Genomic DNA, 17,309 nt, shown 5'->3' with positions numbered 1-17,309 from the left:
CATGTCTGGGGCAGTTACGTTTGTCTCAACCACGTTTTCTCCACTTACCCCCAAGCAGTTTGGCGTGGTGGGACAGGGTCGGTGTCCGTACAGGGGGCTGCTTCTGACATAATGACAGTGGAAGTCCACACGGATTGACACGCTTGCTTGCATTTGCCAAAAGCAGAACCAGCCATACTCCCGTTTACCTGCACAAATACTTCCGGAAAACACCCCAGGAATCACATCCTGCCCTTCCCATTTCGAATTAGATCATGATTGTTTAGCCCCAAAATTCAGGAATGGCAGCTCAGTTTTCTTTCTCCCGAGTGGCTGGAAATCTAGTTGTTTGGCAGTTAGCATGAGTGCACCCTCCCATGTAAAAGATCTCCACGGTGCCGGTGCCCTTCTCCACGGCATTCCATGGTGGCCTCTCTGTTGGAAAGCCACGAGTGTCGGGAAATTGTTCTGAGGCCATAGGAAAAGCAGGTATATTGATGAACTGGCTTATCACAGCAGGTGGGGCTGGCCTGGTGTCCTGAAGGGAGGGCTCATTTAACAACTTCCGGGAAGTTCAGGCACATTTCTGCAAAGCTCCAAGCATGGCAAAAGGTTGGCTCCCTGCATAGATTTTACTGGAAATAGGAGAAGGAAAATTTCATTAAGTGTTAGTCCTTTATTTTTTTTTTAAATTTTTTTTCAACGTTTTTTATTTATTTTTGGGACAGAGAGAGACAGAGCATGAACGGGGGAGGGGCAGAGAGAGATGGAGACACAGAATCGGAAACAGGCTCCAGGCTCTGAGCCATCAGCCCAGAGCCCGATGCGGGGCTCGAACCCACAGACCGCGAGATCGTGACCTGGCTGAAGTCGGACGCTTAACCGACTGCGCCACCCAGGCGCCCCAAGTGTTAGTCCTTTAAACTGGGTAAGAGGCACCCATCTCCTCACTTTGCTAGTCATACTTTCCTGGCTTTCGTATTTGAGCAGGTAGCATTTGCTCAAAAGGGGAAAAGAAATCAAGAGCCACGAAGAATAACATAAAGAGAAAGTTGTGATTTATTTCAAGATTCACATCGAGGTCCGGGAGTTACCTCCTAGCCCTGTTGGTTTTCTGTTATGCGGACTTTGTTCAGGTTCTCACCTCACTCCTATCTCTGGCCTTCACCCCAGGACCAGCTATTAAATCTAATCCAGTAGGCATTGTTTCCATCTGAACCTTGGCTTCAGGCCTCAAGGGGCAGCACCTGACCCAACCAAGAGTTTGGGGACTTCAGCATCCATTCACTCTCGTTTGGGATCCTTTTTCACTTCTGACCATGGATGTGCGGTTACGAAAGATGTTAGTTGAGGATGCCATCTATCCCAGTGCGGCAGCTGGGGCTCTCTTGTCTTTTCCAGGCCAGCTGGGTAGATCTCATCTGCTGGATATAGAAACAAAAGAAAAAAAAACGTCAGCACAGGTGACTCATTTCACTCTTAGGACATTTCACCCTTATGTCATCCTTGACTCACGTTTATGTCATTTCTTAGCCCGTCCGTGTGGCAGAAACCTCCCCAGTTTTTCCGACTGAGAGACTTTGGGGTTTTGCTCTTCTTTGCCCTTCAAAAATGTATATTCCATAGGCCTGCCCACTTCCAGTTTTGTAGTTATGAGTAAAGCTTGTCAATTCGAAGCTCAGAGAGGAGCTGTTTGTAAAGTTCAGGAAGCATGTACCACAGCATTCAATTATTAATATGCATGCCAAGATGATCAATTGTGCATGCCTTGTTACAACACACACACGTCTAATGAAAATTTAAACACTCCATGATATTCCCACTTTGGTACTTCCCCAACAAGCTTCCCAGTAAGAGAGAAGAGAAGGAAGGGAGCAACGTGGGGGAAAGGCAATTGGGAAAGCAGACGGCAGTGGAGAAGGGTTTATTAATATTAATTTAAGGATACGTGCCGTAAATATAATGAGCAGGACCGCAAAGCAGAACTTGTAGGATGTCAGAGACCCGTTGGCTCAAACCCTCTCATTTTATAGAGGAGGAAACTGAGATCCCAGAGCAGATGCTACAGGCCTTGGTCATTCAGCAATTTGGGGGCAGACTAGAACCCAAGACGCTTGGCTCATTCTCGTTGTCCAGATTGCTCTCTGTCATCGTGGGTAGGGATGCTTCCGTGAATGGCGAAAATGATCAGAGGAGGATATTATAGCTGTAAATTTATAGCTTACACAGGAGGAGTCGAAGAAGCGTTCAGTGACGTTCTGTGTTGGCTCCACATGGAATACAAATGCTGCGGTCTGGTTACAAAATGCAGCCTTTGCCTCTAGCCCTGCCCTCCTCTCCCCTCCACACTGGTGCCTACGCAACGTCCCTCGCCTCAGGTATTTCCCTCGGCCCCGTGCCAGAACTGGAACCTCGCGTCTGTCACACTTCCTCCTCGTGTAACCCACACCCCCCTGTCCCCGTCTCCTGCCTTCTGCAGCACGTGAATGTCTCATTCCTTTCTAGTTATTTTCTGTGCGTCAGGTTTTGGGGTTTTCGTTTTTTTCTTCTAGTAAGATTTTAGACTAAACAGAAACAGAGGCCGTTTACTCTTCGCCTTTCCCACCTCCCCAGGGAACGTCACCCCCGGGGTCTAAGCGTATCGAAGACCTCAGTACAACCATCAGCTGTTGATCAAAGACCGTAGACGGAAATGAGGGCGGCATTGGAAATTGGCCTGGAACCTAAAACCTGCAGAACACATTCTAAATGTTGGGGCGTTTGAATACGCCATGATCCCAGTGGACTTGGCTCTCATATGCCATCCTCTTTCAAGTAGCATACGCAGAATATACTTCTGTTGAGAATCTTGCAGCCGGTGGTATTACAGTCCTCTTACATCACTTCGACCTGGAGGCCGGAGAGGTTAGAATTACCATGCAAATTTGCCTTATATATTTATGATAGGAAATGGCATCACCCTCATCTTAGACCTTGAAAACGGCAAACAGAGGAGAGGCTTTTGACGTAGCATGAAGAGATCCTTGTTCTAAGCCGAGCTCGACCATCAGTTAGCCAGGTGACTTTCAGAAAGTCAGTTCAGCCTCTTGAGTCTTGGTTTTCTCGTGTACTCTATAGTGAAAGGGCTTGACCAGACAGTCCCCTCAGTTCCATTTTCATTGTGAAAACCCAGCAGTCCTTATCGTATCATTGACTTTGATCCTTTTTTTTTTTTTCTTAATATCTACACAGAGCAAGCATCTGCCAGGACCCAGCCAGGATGCCAAGGCTCCTGAGCTGAGCACAGAACAGTAGATCACATATCCCTCCATGCATGTGCCCCCTTTCTGCCTCACTGGGGGGACGTTGTGTCTGCATGCAGCACTGCGGGTTTCAAGCCCCATTTCAACCCTAAGAGTGCGTGGGCAGCATGCACCCGGGGGTGTGGCAGACCACAGACAGGGCAGGATTCTGGTCAGAGAGGCGGCGCCTTCCCTGGCCACTCTCATCTGTTTTCTTGACTAAAACCGTAACACCTCAGGTGTTTGAATGAATGATGCGATTCATCCACAAGTATTTACTGGGCCCTGTTACATACCAGGCAGGGCACTAAGCACCTGAGTGAAATAGGAGGGGTTTCTGGTCTTCCGTGGACCACGACCCCTCTTTCTGGATGGTGTCACCATCCACGTTTCTTCTGCCTGAAAAGCTCTTTCTGAAACCCTTCTTAGGAACATCTCGGCTAAACCTTTTTTTTTTTTTTTTTTTTTTTTAAATTTCTGCCAAGGGAAATTTGGCTTCTATGTTCCCACTGTCGGAAAAGAATTTTATGAAGTGTTAAAATGTTTTCCGTGTCTGTGGTCGTCATTGCTATCGTTCATCCAGGAGAAAAAAATTCCCCATAACTGCTTTAGCAACTCGACAGGTTTTCTGTTTCTCCTCAAAATCATACTGATGACTATATTTGCCAATGCTTTAAGTGCTGGAAACGTTATTTTCATTAAAAAAAAAAAAGTACCTATTTGCGCTCAGGGAATAAATGTCCAGAGAAGACATTAAAAAAAATTTTTTTTTAATGTTTATTTACTTTTGAGAGAGAGAGAGCATGAGCAGGGGAGGGGCAGAGAGAGGGAGACGCAGAACCCGAAGCAGGCTCCAGGCTCTGAGCTGTCAGCACAGAGCCTGATACAGGGTTCAAACTCATGAACCGCGGGTTTGTGATGTGAGTCTCGAACTCACGAACTGTGAGATCATGAACTGAGCCAAAGTCGGATGCTCAACCGACTGCGCCACCCAGGCGCCCGTGAAAATATTTTTTTAATAAAAACTTTCAAATCAAGAATGAGCACAGAATTTTCTGTTTCACAGGATACCAAAGCTGATAGCAGAAGATGCTGGAAGCCTGCCAGATCTGAGTGTTGAGCCTTTTCTGGCATCTCTCAGTCTCACTGAAAACATATCTACTGAGCCAAGTAATACCACTACAATATTAACATGATTTTTTTTTTTAAACTGGTAGCAAAACGAGAGACAGAAATTAAGCCTTACCCTCTGGACCAATGAGGAGCCATGGAAGGCTAGATTTTAAGAGCTAACATAGGATGTGCTAAGTAAAGCAGAGCAATTCAGGAAAGATAGAACTTTCAGGAGCTAGAGGTGAAGCCCTGCTATCTTGATATGAGCCCAGTTGTAGGGACTGGAAAGGAAGCCTCGACTAAGTGTAAGGAGGAGGGGTGGGGAGTGGTCATGGGTAGGGGGTGGGGCAGGAGGGGAACAGACTATGAGGGAAAAAGTCTCTGAGCTGCTTTGGAAAGAATCCACATGCAACCATTTTTTTTTTTTTTTTTTTTCCCCACAAAAACTTTTTAAAGCCAAGACTCGCCTAAACCTTTCAAACTAGATCCGAGGAAGAGTGAGGTGTCTGTAAAGTCACTTTAAGGCAGAGATGACGTGTTCTGGACTTTTATGTGCAACCGAGAAAGAAGTCCCAAGTTGGTGTCCAGGCTCAAACAAAGGAAAACTGTGCCCGGGGCGGATCATGAAACAGTAGCCACAAAGTGAGAGGACTTCTATTTATTAAGGACATAAACTGCTTAGGGTTTGCGCACTCCTTCTCCGGCAGGGTAGATGTATGATCCACGAGGCCAAAAATATTTACTATTTCTTTGCGGAGAAAGCTTGCTGAACCGTCTTCTGTAGGATCACAGAGCTAGAGAGGATATTTAGAAATAACTAGTCCAGGGGCGCCTGGCTGGCTCAGTTGGGAGAGCGTGCGATTCTTGATCTGGGGGTTATGGGTTCAAACCCCCACGTTGGGTGTACAGATTACTTAAATAAATACATAAACTTAAAACAGAAAAGAAAGGACTGTAGTCCATCCCCCTTTGCCTGGGAACTCAAATACAGAGGCTCTCTTCAGCCCACACAGCCACTTAGTGGTGGAACTAAGACTTTGCCAACAACAAGGGCTCCCTGGCTCTCCCTCCCCACTCCTGTGCCTCCCCACAGTGTTGCATTCCTAAAAGCACTCCCTCACCCCGGCCCCACCTCCTCAGGTTTCCCCTGCTGAGGCGTAGGATTCAGCAACAGTGATGAACAAAAGTAGGGCAGAGTGGATTTTAGATGACCCCGTGCTAAGGGCACACACTGAGCGAAGCCCCTTCCCGTCTGGTAGACACGCAAGAAATAGGGGCCTTTTCCAGGCGCTGATTCCGCTTCTCCGTCTCTCGGATTCCTCGGGACACTTTTGGAAAACGGTCCATCAGCTTCCTGCCCCATAACAATCTCAAATATTTGGCTCCTGGGTTCTAAAGAATTCTACCTACCTAATGGACCAAGGGTCATTGGAGCCTTTCCTGCCTCCTTTGATGCTCTCTGCAAGCTGCTTCTCCCACCATGACTCAATCATGTGTATGGCTGTCTCCGCCCAGGGCTACAAGAACCAGCAGGATCTTTGGATCTGTAGCGCCTAGTACGGTGTCTGGATGTTACACTCCACCGTGCTCAGAAGACTTTGGCCCATAAGTGTAAATACATATACAAACGTTTATAAATGCGCTTGACCCTGGAACAACATGGGTTTGACCTGAGCTGGTGCACAGATGTTTTCAATGCAGTACATTAGTACTCTGTATTTTCTCCAGCCTCCTTTATTGTTAAGAATACAGGATGTACCACATATAATATACCAAATATGTGTCAGTCAGCGGTTTTGCTATCAGTAAGGCTTCCGGTAAACAGGAGGCTATTAAGTTTTGCGGGAGGCAAAAGTTACACATGATTTTTGACCGGGGGAAGGTCAGTGGCTCTCATCCCTGCATTGTTCAAGGGGTTGGATGTGCGTAATTTGGAGTTAGGTGAATGCAATTCCCTCCCTAGGGAAGCCCCTTCAGGGCCTCCGTTCCCTGTCTGCAGAGAGAGAGGGGATTAGAATCATGGGTCCCTTTTGAATTTCACCATTTGCTAAGTATGCGACCTCGGACAAGTGTTTACCCCTCTCTGTGAATCTGTTTCTTCACCTGTGAAACGGGCATAATGGAAGCACCAGACCCAGAGGATTGCTGGGAAGTTTAAAGAAGATCATGTTTTATTAGTTTATTTATTTTGAGATGTTAAAGGAGAGGTTCTCAAACTTCAGCACTCGTTGGAGTGACCTGGAAAGCTTGTTAAAACAGTCCACTAGATTGGTGGTTGCCAGAGGCAGAGGGTGGAGGTACAGGAAATGGGGAGAGGGGGGTCAAAAGGTACAAACTTCCAGTTAATCTGAAAAATAAAACTTAGTGGGCATGAAATTAAAGTGCAATTTGGCAATAGCTCTCAAAAATTTAAAATTCAGACACTCTTGGGCTCAGTCAGTTAAGCATCCAACTTCGGCTCGGGGCACGATCTCACAGTTCGTGGGTTTGAGCCCCACGTCGGGCTCTGTGCTGACAGCTCGGAGCCTGGAGCCTGCTTGGATTCTGTGTCTCCCTCTCTGGCGGTCTGTCTCTGTCTCTCTCAAAAATAAATAAACGTTAAACAAATTTTTTTTAATTCAGATACTCTTTTATCTTTTCCACTGCCAAGACTTTCTTATAAAGACGTTTATATAAAAATGTCCAGGAGCACCTGTGTGCCTCAGTCGGTTAAGCATCCAACTCTTGGTTTCAGCTCAGGCCATGATCTCACGGTTCATGAGTTGGATCTCCCTGTTGGGCTCCATGCTGACAGTGTGGAGCCTGCTTGGGATTCTCTCTCTCTCCCCCTCTCTTTCCCTTTCTCTCTGCCCCTTCCCTGCTCACATTTTCTCGCTCTCAAAATCAACAAACTTAAAACATTATTTTAAAAAGCCCAAAGACGTGTCTGAGGATGTTCATTACAACCTGATTAATGAAGGAATACCCCCAAACTATGCAAGTTCAGTGCCAGACCACCACAATAAAGTGAGTATTGCAATAAAGTGAATCAAATGAATATTTTGGTCTCCCAGTGTATATAAGAGGTATATTTACACTGCACTGGAGTCTAGTAAGCATCCAATAGCATTGTGTCTAAAAAAATGTACATACCTTAAATTAAAAATACTTTGTAGCTAAAAAGTGCTAACCATCACCTGAGTTTTCAGGGAGTTGTAATCTCTTTGCTGGCAGAGGATCTTGTCTGCTGTTGATGGCCGCTGACTGATCAGAGTGATATCTGCTGAAGGCTGGGCTGGTTGTGGCAGTTTCTTAAAATAAGACGACAACGAAGCTTGCCACATCGATTGGATCTTCCTTTCACTCGCACACTTAGAAGCCATCATAGGGTTATTCGTTGGCCCAATTTCAACTTTGGTGTGTCTCAGGGAATAGGGAGCCTGAGGAGAGGGAGAGAGATGGGGGGAGAGCCAGTCAGTGGAGCAATCAGAACACTCACATTTATCGATTAAGTTTGCCATCTTATATGGGTGTGGTTCACAGTGCCCCAAAGCAATTTCAATGGTCATCGTAACAAGTGTAATAATGATGAGGAGGTTGCAATATTGCAATGAATTACCGAGAATGACCAAAACGTGGCACGGAGACATGAAGCGAATGAATGCTGTTGGAAAAATGATGTTGACGGACTTGCTCGACACAGGGTTGCCACAAGCCTTCAATCTGTAAAAGGTGCAATATACCTTGCGAAGCGTAAAAAAGGGAAGCGCGGTGAAATGAAGTGCCTTTAACATGCATATGAATAGATTTCCAAGATATGTTAAGTGAGAGCGAGTTTCAGCACAGTATATACAATGTCAGCACTTTTGTGTAAGTGAAGAAAGGTTATGCTTTTTGTAATTAAAAAAAAGGATAGACACAGTCTATCTACTACACGCGTAAGATTTTTCCCTGGATGGAGATGCCAGAATCTGTTAAGAGTGGTTACCTTTAAAGAGAGAAACTGGATGGGAGGCAGCCAGGATGGGAAGGTAACCTTTTACTTTTCATTTTATTCCTTTTTCCTTGAATACATCTATCACTTTTATCTAGTCAATAGGGCTAATCTAGGCAGGGGGATTTATTGGATTTTAAAAGCCTAATAAATGCTGCGTGTTGTAAGGAACCATTAACATTATAATATTCTCATAGATTTTTGTTTTGATACTTCTCAGAATATTTGAATATATGTATTAATAAGGGGATCTCCAGTTCCTGAAATGTATTGGGATTTATACAAAGCTTAAGAAGTCACCGTCCACCTAATATCTCACCATTTATTTGAATAATGTCACCATTCCGTGCTTGCTTGAAATTTGCTAAAAGCATCCTATTTCTTTATATATATATATATATATATATATATATATATATATACGTGTATATATATATATACGTGTGTATATATATGTGTGTATATATATATATACGTGTGTATATATATGTGTGTATATATATATATATATATACGTGTGTATATATATGTGTGTATATATATATGTGTGTATATATATGTGTGTATATATATATGTGTGTGTATATATATATATATATATATATATATATATATATAAATAATTTGATCGCCACTTTCTCTCTGTCTCCGTCCACATTCCCCCAAAGAACTAAACATCCGGCCTCATCTAGCCAGGATGTTAAGAAAGGTGATGCCCGCCCGTGGTGTCGTGGCCTCGGGTTTAACACGCTGCAATGGATTCACGGTGTCACGCAGCAATGCTCTTTTTCTTCATCTCAGGAGAAAACCCCAGAATGCCCTTTTTCCTCCTCAACTTGAAACTCCAGTCCATGCCTCTCTAATAGATGGGTTTGACCGTGTTAATTCTCTATTTCCTGGGCTTCCTGCCAGACTGACTGGCAGGCTCCTGTGTGCTCAGGACCCAGACTGAGTAGGCAGGAATCTCTCTGGGAATCTCTTCTAGCAGCTTCCCCTGTCTGTGTCCGACACTAACTGCTCCTCCCTCTGGCTTTGTCTTGCTCTTGTGGGTGTCCTGAGAGCCCGAATCACTTACTACATTCCCTGTGTTGTAATTTTTCAGTCCAGAGCCCAGGCTCATCAATTCTACCCTAGCTTTTAGTATTTCAAAGCAACAGGAACCAGCCAGGGTGGGGGAAGTCAACTATTTCATTTGTTACGTGCCTTAGAACATCTTTTATGAGCTCTTCATAGAGGATATGGAAAAGATGTTATCCCTTAAAGGAAAATCAAATTTCCTCTGAACCCTACAGAGTCAGGCTCTATGATGAGCCCAGATAACATTAGAAACAAAAAATTGAGCTTGAAGATTTGTTTGAGGTGCTCTATTTAGGCAAAGCCACTGCCTATGAGGACTTAGCGTCTCCAGACATTTGCAACACTAAGTGGATTGAAGGCTGTTTCACAGCTATTTAGCTGGAACACAACATGAGGACTGAGGAAGTAGGTAGTCAGGGGACAAGGAAGAGAAAGGTCTGGGCTTGTGCTCCTTGGAGGAGCCTAACCTCCGTCTGCCTTGCTTCCAAGGCCTTTCTGCCCCGGAACTCAGAATTCAGGAGCCTCGTGCAGCCCGGAAATCTGAGGTTTTGTGCCTGGCGCTCCGCTCCTTCCCCGAGAGCTTGTTTAAATGTGGCCTGTTTCTGGGTGAATCGATGTCCCCTGCCGAGCTTTCCTTCCCGAAAACTGAACACAAGTGCTTCTAAAGATAACGTGTCAAGTTTTCTGTCAGGTGAGAAGTGTGCTCTGAGTTCAGCAGATGGCCAAACATTTTGAGGTAGGGGACAGTACTAAAAAAAAAAAAAGTTGTTACATTACTTAGTCTTACGGATTTTTTTAATTCTGAAGAATATATACATGCGTGTGCGTGTGATGTGTGTGTAGTGCCTCTTTATGTGCACACATACAAGATAATGAATAATCACTACTGGGATGTTAAATTCTTCAATAAACAAGGAGAACACCAGACGGAGGTGGCCCTGATGTCGTGGTGGTGTCCATCGGCGAACCCAAAGCCAAGCCTATAAATGCCTAAAAGTTACAAAATTGAAACCTAAGGACAACCAATCGCAGGCAGGCAACTAGATTTTAAGCTGTGACCGATCCACGATTGCTTTGCTTTGCTTCCGCCTTTTTCCTGTGAAAGCCTGTGGCCTGTTCCCAGCTCCTGCCAGTCAGTGGAGGGCTCTTACCATTCGGCACTGCCTAATTTGATTGATTTTTGCTCAAATAAACGCTTGCAATTTCTAATCTTTTAACAAGGGGTTTGCAGCTGCAAAGAGTGATTAGCGATTTGATCAAAGCTCTGTTTATCCTTCCTTATAAGTTCACTTATACCTGCTGGATATATGTCAGGGACTCCTTTATGACATCAAAGACTGACACTCAAGCATAATTATTAAAAAGCACTTTTGAGTTTTTCATGATTCTCCAAAACCCTAATTTAGGCAAAACACTTGAAGCATAGAATTTGATGGTGGGTGGAGGGGGGTGGATAGATTCGTAAGGTGTGAAGGATAGATTTAAATTTTCTGGGGGCGCCTGGGTGGCTCAGTCAGTTGAGTGTCTGATTCTTGGTTTCCGCTCGGGTCATGATCTCACGGTTCGTGAGTTCAAGCCCCACATCGGGCTCCGCCCTGACAACATGGAGCCTGCCTGGGATTCTCTCTCTCCCTCCTCTGCTCTCTCTGTCTCTCAAAATAAATAAACTTCAAAAAAATTTTGAAAGAAAGAAAGAAAGAAAGAGAAAAAGAAAGAAAGAAAGAAAGAAAGAAAGAAAGAAGGAAAGAAGGAAAGAAGGAAAGAAAGAAAGAAAGAAAGAAAGAAAGAAAGAAAGAAAGAAAGAAGGAAGGAAAGAAAGAAAGAAAGAAAGAAAGAAAGAAAGAAAGAAAGAAAGAAATTTTCTGACTGAGCTCTTTCTGTTGATAGTACTTCCAAAATGTTTGAGCGTATACCTGACCCAGGCTCACATGTGGCCTTAGAACCAGAAGTCGCTGGCCCACTAGGGTGGCAAAGGCATAGGCTGGGGTGATTTGAATTTGTTCTTCTGTAAGCTGCTTTTTGGAACAAATGCCAGGGCCGCCTTGTTTACGGTTTATGTCGTCTCTGAGCTTTTAGGTAGAACTTTAAAGATTGAGTTTAGTGAGTAACTACTTCCAGTTTTATCAGGTAGAGGACACGTAGTATTAATTATACTGGGGGGGGAGGGTGTTGAGTGGCAGTCAGCTTGCTCTTCGGCGTTCCCTGCTGGAGACGACGAAGAGGGTCTGGTCTTTACCTGGGACCCCAGTACCAGCGGTCATCCTGATTTATGATTTTGCAAATCTGCTGTCTTTGAATCACATTCATTAAGCCCTACTCTTTGAGGTGGTTTTTCCCTAATGATGATGGATTCCTGCTGATCCAAGCACTCTTTCCAGTCCTTTCGTGTGCCCAAGAACTTTCATTTGCAAGACAAATGGCTGGTTCCCGGGCGGTCTCTGCAGAAATGAGAGAAGGAAACTGAGCCATGGAGAAACCTTGAGAGTGTTTTTCAAACCTAATCGGAGTTACAAGGTTTTTTATTTTTATTTGGGGCAGGGGGGGTTCTTTACTATTTGGTATTATTTGCAGAGAAAGTACAAAACTTATTAAGAGGTATAGAGTTCGTCACATTTAGTTTTGCTTTTAATCAGTTACCCCATTGAAAAGAATACGACTGCATGAAATTGCATTAAATTGAGAAAATTTAAGACGTGTCTCTGAGTCGTGACTTCTTTCTGAACCCCCCACCTGTATTTCAGCTCCATCTGGATGACCTTCAGGCATGTCAAATTCAGTGTGTTCCAAGCAGATCCCTTATGTTCTCTCTCCCACCTCCCCCTGGGCTTGTCCTCCTGGTTGCTGAGGTGTCTCCCAAGCCTGAGGCATGCTAGTCTCCCCCCTCCTTCCTCATAGCAGTTCAGCCACCTGTCCGATCAGCTTGCCCCATCATATGACTCCTTGCTCCTGCCTCTGTTTCACCGTTCTGCCTTCACTCAAGCCTTCATCATTTCTCCCAAACAAACCCTACTCAGATATGCCTCCTCAGGTTACGGTGTAAAGTTCACCACCTGGCTTAGCATCCACTGTCCTTCTTGACCCATCCTCACTTAGCACTCGCCCTAGCCTTTGAAGCGAGGAGCAAGCATTGACTCATCGTGTAAGACCTAGTGACAATGTTGTCTCCTTTGGGGGTGTTCCCTGACTGTACCTACCGGGTTAGTTACTGTGGCCCCGGTTACTTACTATGTCCCTGTACCGTCATCCATACCTCTCTTGCATAGGATAATTATCTGCTTATCTTCCTCTCTCCCTAGAGACTGATCCCATCAGGGGCAAGGGCTGTCTTAATCATAGATTTCTAGCAATCAGTGAAGTGCTTGGTAGGTAACTAGAGGATCTCAGATGTTTGCTGAATAAATGAGTGGGTGGATGAATGAATTGAACGTATGCCCCAGGATATGGTAACAACATGTTCTAAATAACTGAGATACTTAGCCTCAAACAGGAATATCTGCAGTGGTACATAGCTTGAGGAGATATTAGAGGATCTATTTTTACCCTTGAACCCTATTCAGCCATTGGGTCTGTCTTCTAAGCGTTTTCCCTTCTTTATGCTTCCATGGGTATTGCTGGCCTCTCTTACCTTCCCCCTACACTATACACACATATGTGATCATTTTCTCTCTAGTGTATCCCCTTTATTAACAGCCTTTCTTGATTGATGGCAGAATTTTGACTATCACCACCAAAATACTTGACCTCAACCCTTACTGCCCCTTCCCCTCTGGATAACACAGTTCTTACTTTTCTTTCTTCTTTCTTTCTTTCTTTCTTTCTTTCATGTTTATTTATTTAGAGAGAGAGTGCAAGCACAGGGAGGGGCAGAGAAAGAATCCTAAGCAGGCTCCACATTCATTGTGGAGCCCGATGTGGGGCTCGATCCCATGACCCTGGGATCATGACCTGGGCTGAAATCAAGAGTCGGATGCTCAATCGACTGAGCCACCCAGGTGCCCCTCTGTTCTCACTCCTCTAAATGATGCCTCTTAAACAGCTCTACTCTGTGGGGTCATATACTCTTTTAACAGTCCCATGATTCCCACCCCTGAAATCTCGTCTGATGGTGCATTTCACCACTGCATATTGGGCTGACTACTCTGTGTTGCCCAAGCAAAAGGAAGCTGAAATTCCCCCACAACCTCAGCCCACATGCAGACAGAACAATAGGAAGCCCAGGTAGTGAGGCTGAACCAGCTCCTCTCCACCTGCCATGCTGCAGTGGAGCCAAGCAGAGCCCGGGGAGGTGGCGGTCAGGTGAAAGTCAGCACCTAGAGCAGCACAGTGTGGCTAGTCTGGCAGCGTGACTTCCTCCAGACGAGGTCGGGGAAGGGAGCCGCATGCGCCCCTGGAGAACGTGAGCTAAGGTGATAGCACCTCCTCCTGGTAAAGTTGAGTGCACCAAGTTCATCATGTGACGTGATGATAAAATTTGATAAATAAGGAGATTTGGAGTTGGGATTCTCTCGAGAGAGAAAAGAGTGAACATAAAAGCCTCTGTGAAAATTACCCATTGATTGGGAAGTGGTTGCTCATTAGCGTTGGAAGATATTTACAATGCGGTAAGTGAACAGAATCTACTTTCTTTCTCTGCTCCATCATATACTTACTTATTCTGTGTGATAATTTTTTAAGTTGTGGCACCAGGTGTTGTTCTGTGGGGATTATTCCATTACTCTTTGCCATACTTTAGACACCTGGAAGATTTGGAAGAGTTTTGATGCCCTTTTTTTTTTATAATAGAGCCTTGGGAATCACTTAAGAAGGATTTATGTTAGAGTAGTAGCATCCATGAGAAGGTAATTCTAACTGGGCCTTCCTGACTAAATATTCAGAAATTCAGGTTTAATCATATGGTTAATTCAGTGCTATAATTTCCTTAATCCCATGCTTACTAGATCGATAACTATTTAAGAAAGATTGGATCTGCAGTTGGTTGGCCCCACCCCTAATAGCTGTCTAGCTTTGTTCAGGGCCCCACACGTTTATCATTCCGATAGCACTTTGCCTGGGAACCAAAGAAATGCTAAATGAAGCCAAAGTGAGAGAGTTAGAACTTCAAGGGGTGTGGGAGGGCAGCCTTAGGAAAGTGAAAATGGCAGAACAGAATGGTATGTAGTCTTGATGAACTACTAGGGAGCAGGACGTCAGGCCGTGTTGAAATGAGATCTGCATGCCTGTGCGGCTGGTTGGGTGAGCCTTGGTCTGTCTTGAAGTGGAGACGATTGCTCCTGTTCCCTGCCAGAGGGCTGGAGGGCTGGCTGCAGAGGGTGCAGGGTAGGGGGGTGGGTAGAGGGGAGAAAGGAGCCAAGGAGTAAAAATGGCCCTTGACATTGAGGGGTGATATGAAACACCTACTCGTTGTCCCAGCTTGGAACTTGGACCCGGTAATGTCTTCAGAGGACTGCAGTTGAGTCCTTGAGATGGAGACCAAAAGAGAAAAAGATGTATGTCTGGCTCTCCCTCATTCAGCCGCCTCGCCCCGGCTTCACTTCTAAGCCCCCAACCCAGGCATCTGTATGCCAACACCAGATCTATATCCATAGATCTAGGTATGTAGACATACCAAGTCACGGTTTTAAACGAAAGCTGCAGAATCTTGGAAGCAGATGCCCATGAACTCTACCCAGTTGTATTTTAGAATTTGTTTTAACCTAAAGTTGTGGAGACAGACTTGAAGGGAGACATCCCCAGCCTTGCTAAAATGTAAGTACGAAAAGGCACAAATTGGATGGATATCGATGATGTTATTTCTACTATGACATCATCCATAGACTCCTAGTGTCTTTGCTTTGCTTCCCTATAGTGATCACAACATAAATTACTTGTCTTGTTTGACTTCCTTGTTCACCAAAGTTGAGCAGATTGTGGCCGTTTTCAACGCTTCTACCAGACAAAAAGCTTGGGACCATTTCTCGAAAGCTCAGCGCAAGAACATAGACATTTGGCGAAAGCATTCTGAGGTTGGTGATTTTATTATTACTTTCTAACCACCATCACACAGCTGGATTGGCAGAGAATAGTGTGGCTGCAGCCATTTCGGTTTTTGTTATAGCGGGCAGCTGTCCTGCCATTGTCCTGTCGCATTGTCAGCTCTAAATCCAGCTCAGATGTGTGCCTTAGCCAGAAAAGCAGCTGACTTAATGCTTAGAAAACAGAGTGCTTTTCTCCCCCTGCAAAGGAAGAAAGGCATCTCTCCCATTGATAGCAAAGAGCTCGGAAATAAGCCAAGACGTGTTGCTTGCGTATTCTGAAGAAAGGTGGAATGTAAAACAGAAGACTAGCTTTTAAATAAATACAGAGGGTTTTTTTTTTTTTTCAGTATTCTGCAACTGATGGTGATGGTCTGCTCTTTGGGCTAGAAATGGCTAGCATGCCTTTCTTCTGTGCCTTCTCTTTGTAAACAGTGCCTTAGTGCCCTATGCTGGCCGGCCAATTATATAGCCAGTCTCCCCAGGGCACCTTTCCCCAGGGGAGTGAATGTCTAGGCTAGCCAGGTCCACCCTTCCGCATCAGTGCTTGACGTGTGAGTATCTACCCCAAGGAAAGAGGCCAGAACTTGACCTTTCTCACCACCTAGAAGGACCAGAATGTGTCATTAGTCATTGGTCGTCCAGCTGTTCTTTTTAACTCCACAGTGTAGTGTACCCTTTGAACCTGTAATTTAAAAGTAAGTATGCTGTCTTTGCTTCTTCTTCTGCTGCTTCTTTTTTTAATGAGAGAATGTTTTCCATTTGGATGCCTCTCCATCACTAGCATGTTAGCACTAAAGTTCTCTAAATGATACTCCCCTCTTTCAAAATCTCAAAACTTATAGAAGGTAAGGTTTGTTTATGCAACGATCTGGGCTCACACTTGTAAAATAAGTGTTTTATGTAGAGTTTGAGGAACCACAAAGCACTATAATATCAATCATTTGGGTAGCATTTTAAGTGCCCATTAACTAATGCTAAATTACAGCTAAATACCAATGGCACGAGATCTAACATCCACATGAATACCAAATGAATTCTTTATTATCACTGTTATTATGGCCAATCCTGAATGACTTCACAATAATGGGACACTTAACATGCTGGTGCAATTTATTGTTAAGAAGGCCATTTTTTGTTTTCGTCACAAAGACTTAAGAAGGTGGCTGGTGACTGATGTAGTTCCATTCCTCTGTTCAGGATTTTGAGTAAGGAGGAAGTGGGCTTTCTCTTTAATTTTTCAGGAGCCAGAAAAACAAAGGGCGCTTACCTGCTGCTCGTCCAGACACTGAACCGAGAGCTGAGTCAAGGCTGATTTTCGGGAGGAGAGAGTCCTCGTTTGTGATGAAACAGACAGATTGAGGGCTATGCAAACACAAATTGAAATCTATAAACTATGATTCAGATTTGGGAGTGACTAGTCTATGAATTGTTCACATATACATCTGTGTATATTCTTTTCCTTCACCTAAAAACCACACATGATTAACAGAAACGTTAAGAGAAAGGCAAGCAACATGATGCTAAATAATCTGGGCATGAAAAGGCTGTCATTACTACGTGAGTGTTAGCAAATATCAGTTATTGATCCAAATCACGCTTCCCACGTGCCTGCTCCCCCTGCCCACCCCCCACCCCCAGCCCTGCCTCCCTGATGGTCCTGCTGCTGAGCAGGGCACACAAAGACTTCCAGCTTTGTTCCAAGGAAGACCCCTTGCTTCGCTCGGTACACATGGAGAGGCAGCCATGGATGCACGCAGTCCCGAAAGATGCTCCCACAGAGGGGCTTTGCGCCTCCCTGCCACTCCTCCCACCTCTTTTGATATACTAGGAAATAGAATTCTAAATTACCTTTGATTTTCTCCCCTCCATGTC

General features: G+C 44.7%; 1 protein-coding gene across 10 annotated transcripts in view; it reads left to right on the top strand.

Annotated features, from left to right (window-relative positions):
* Positions 1-17,309, top strand: part of ENOX1 (ecto-NOX disulfide-thiol exchanger 1) — a 555,654-nt gene that overhangs the window by 418,711 nt on the left and 119,634 nt on the right. For all 10 annotated transcript variants that reach the window (XM_078433342.2, XM_078433340.2, XM_078433328.2 and 7 more), the window contains one exon: positions 15,319-15,425. In XM_078433342.2, the coding sequence (XP_078289468.1) occupies positions 15,319-15,425 (107 nt within the window). The remainder of the gene's footprint in view (positions 1-15,318; positions 15,426-17,309) is intronic.

Source organism: Panthera onca, chromosome A1 (assembly GCF_046562875.1).
Source record: "Panthera onca isolate mPanOnc1 chromosome A1, mPanOnc1 haplotype 2, whole genome shotgun sequence".
NCBI lineage: Eukaryota > Metazoa > Chordata > Mammalia > Carnivora > Felidae > Panthera > Panthera onca.
This window is presented reverse-complemented; position numbering and strand designations above follow the sequence as displayed.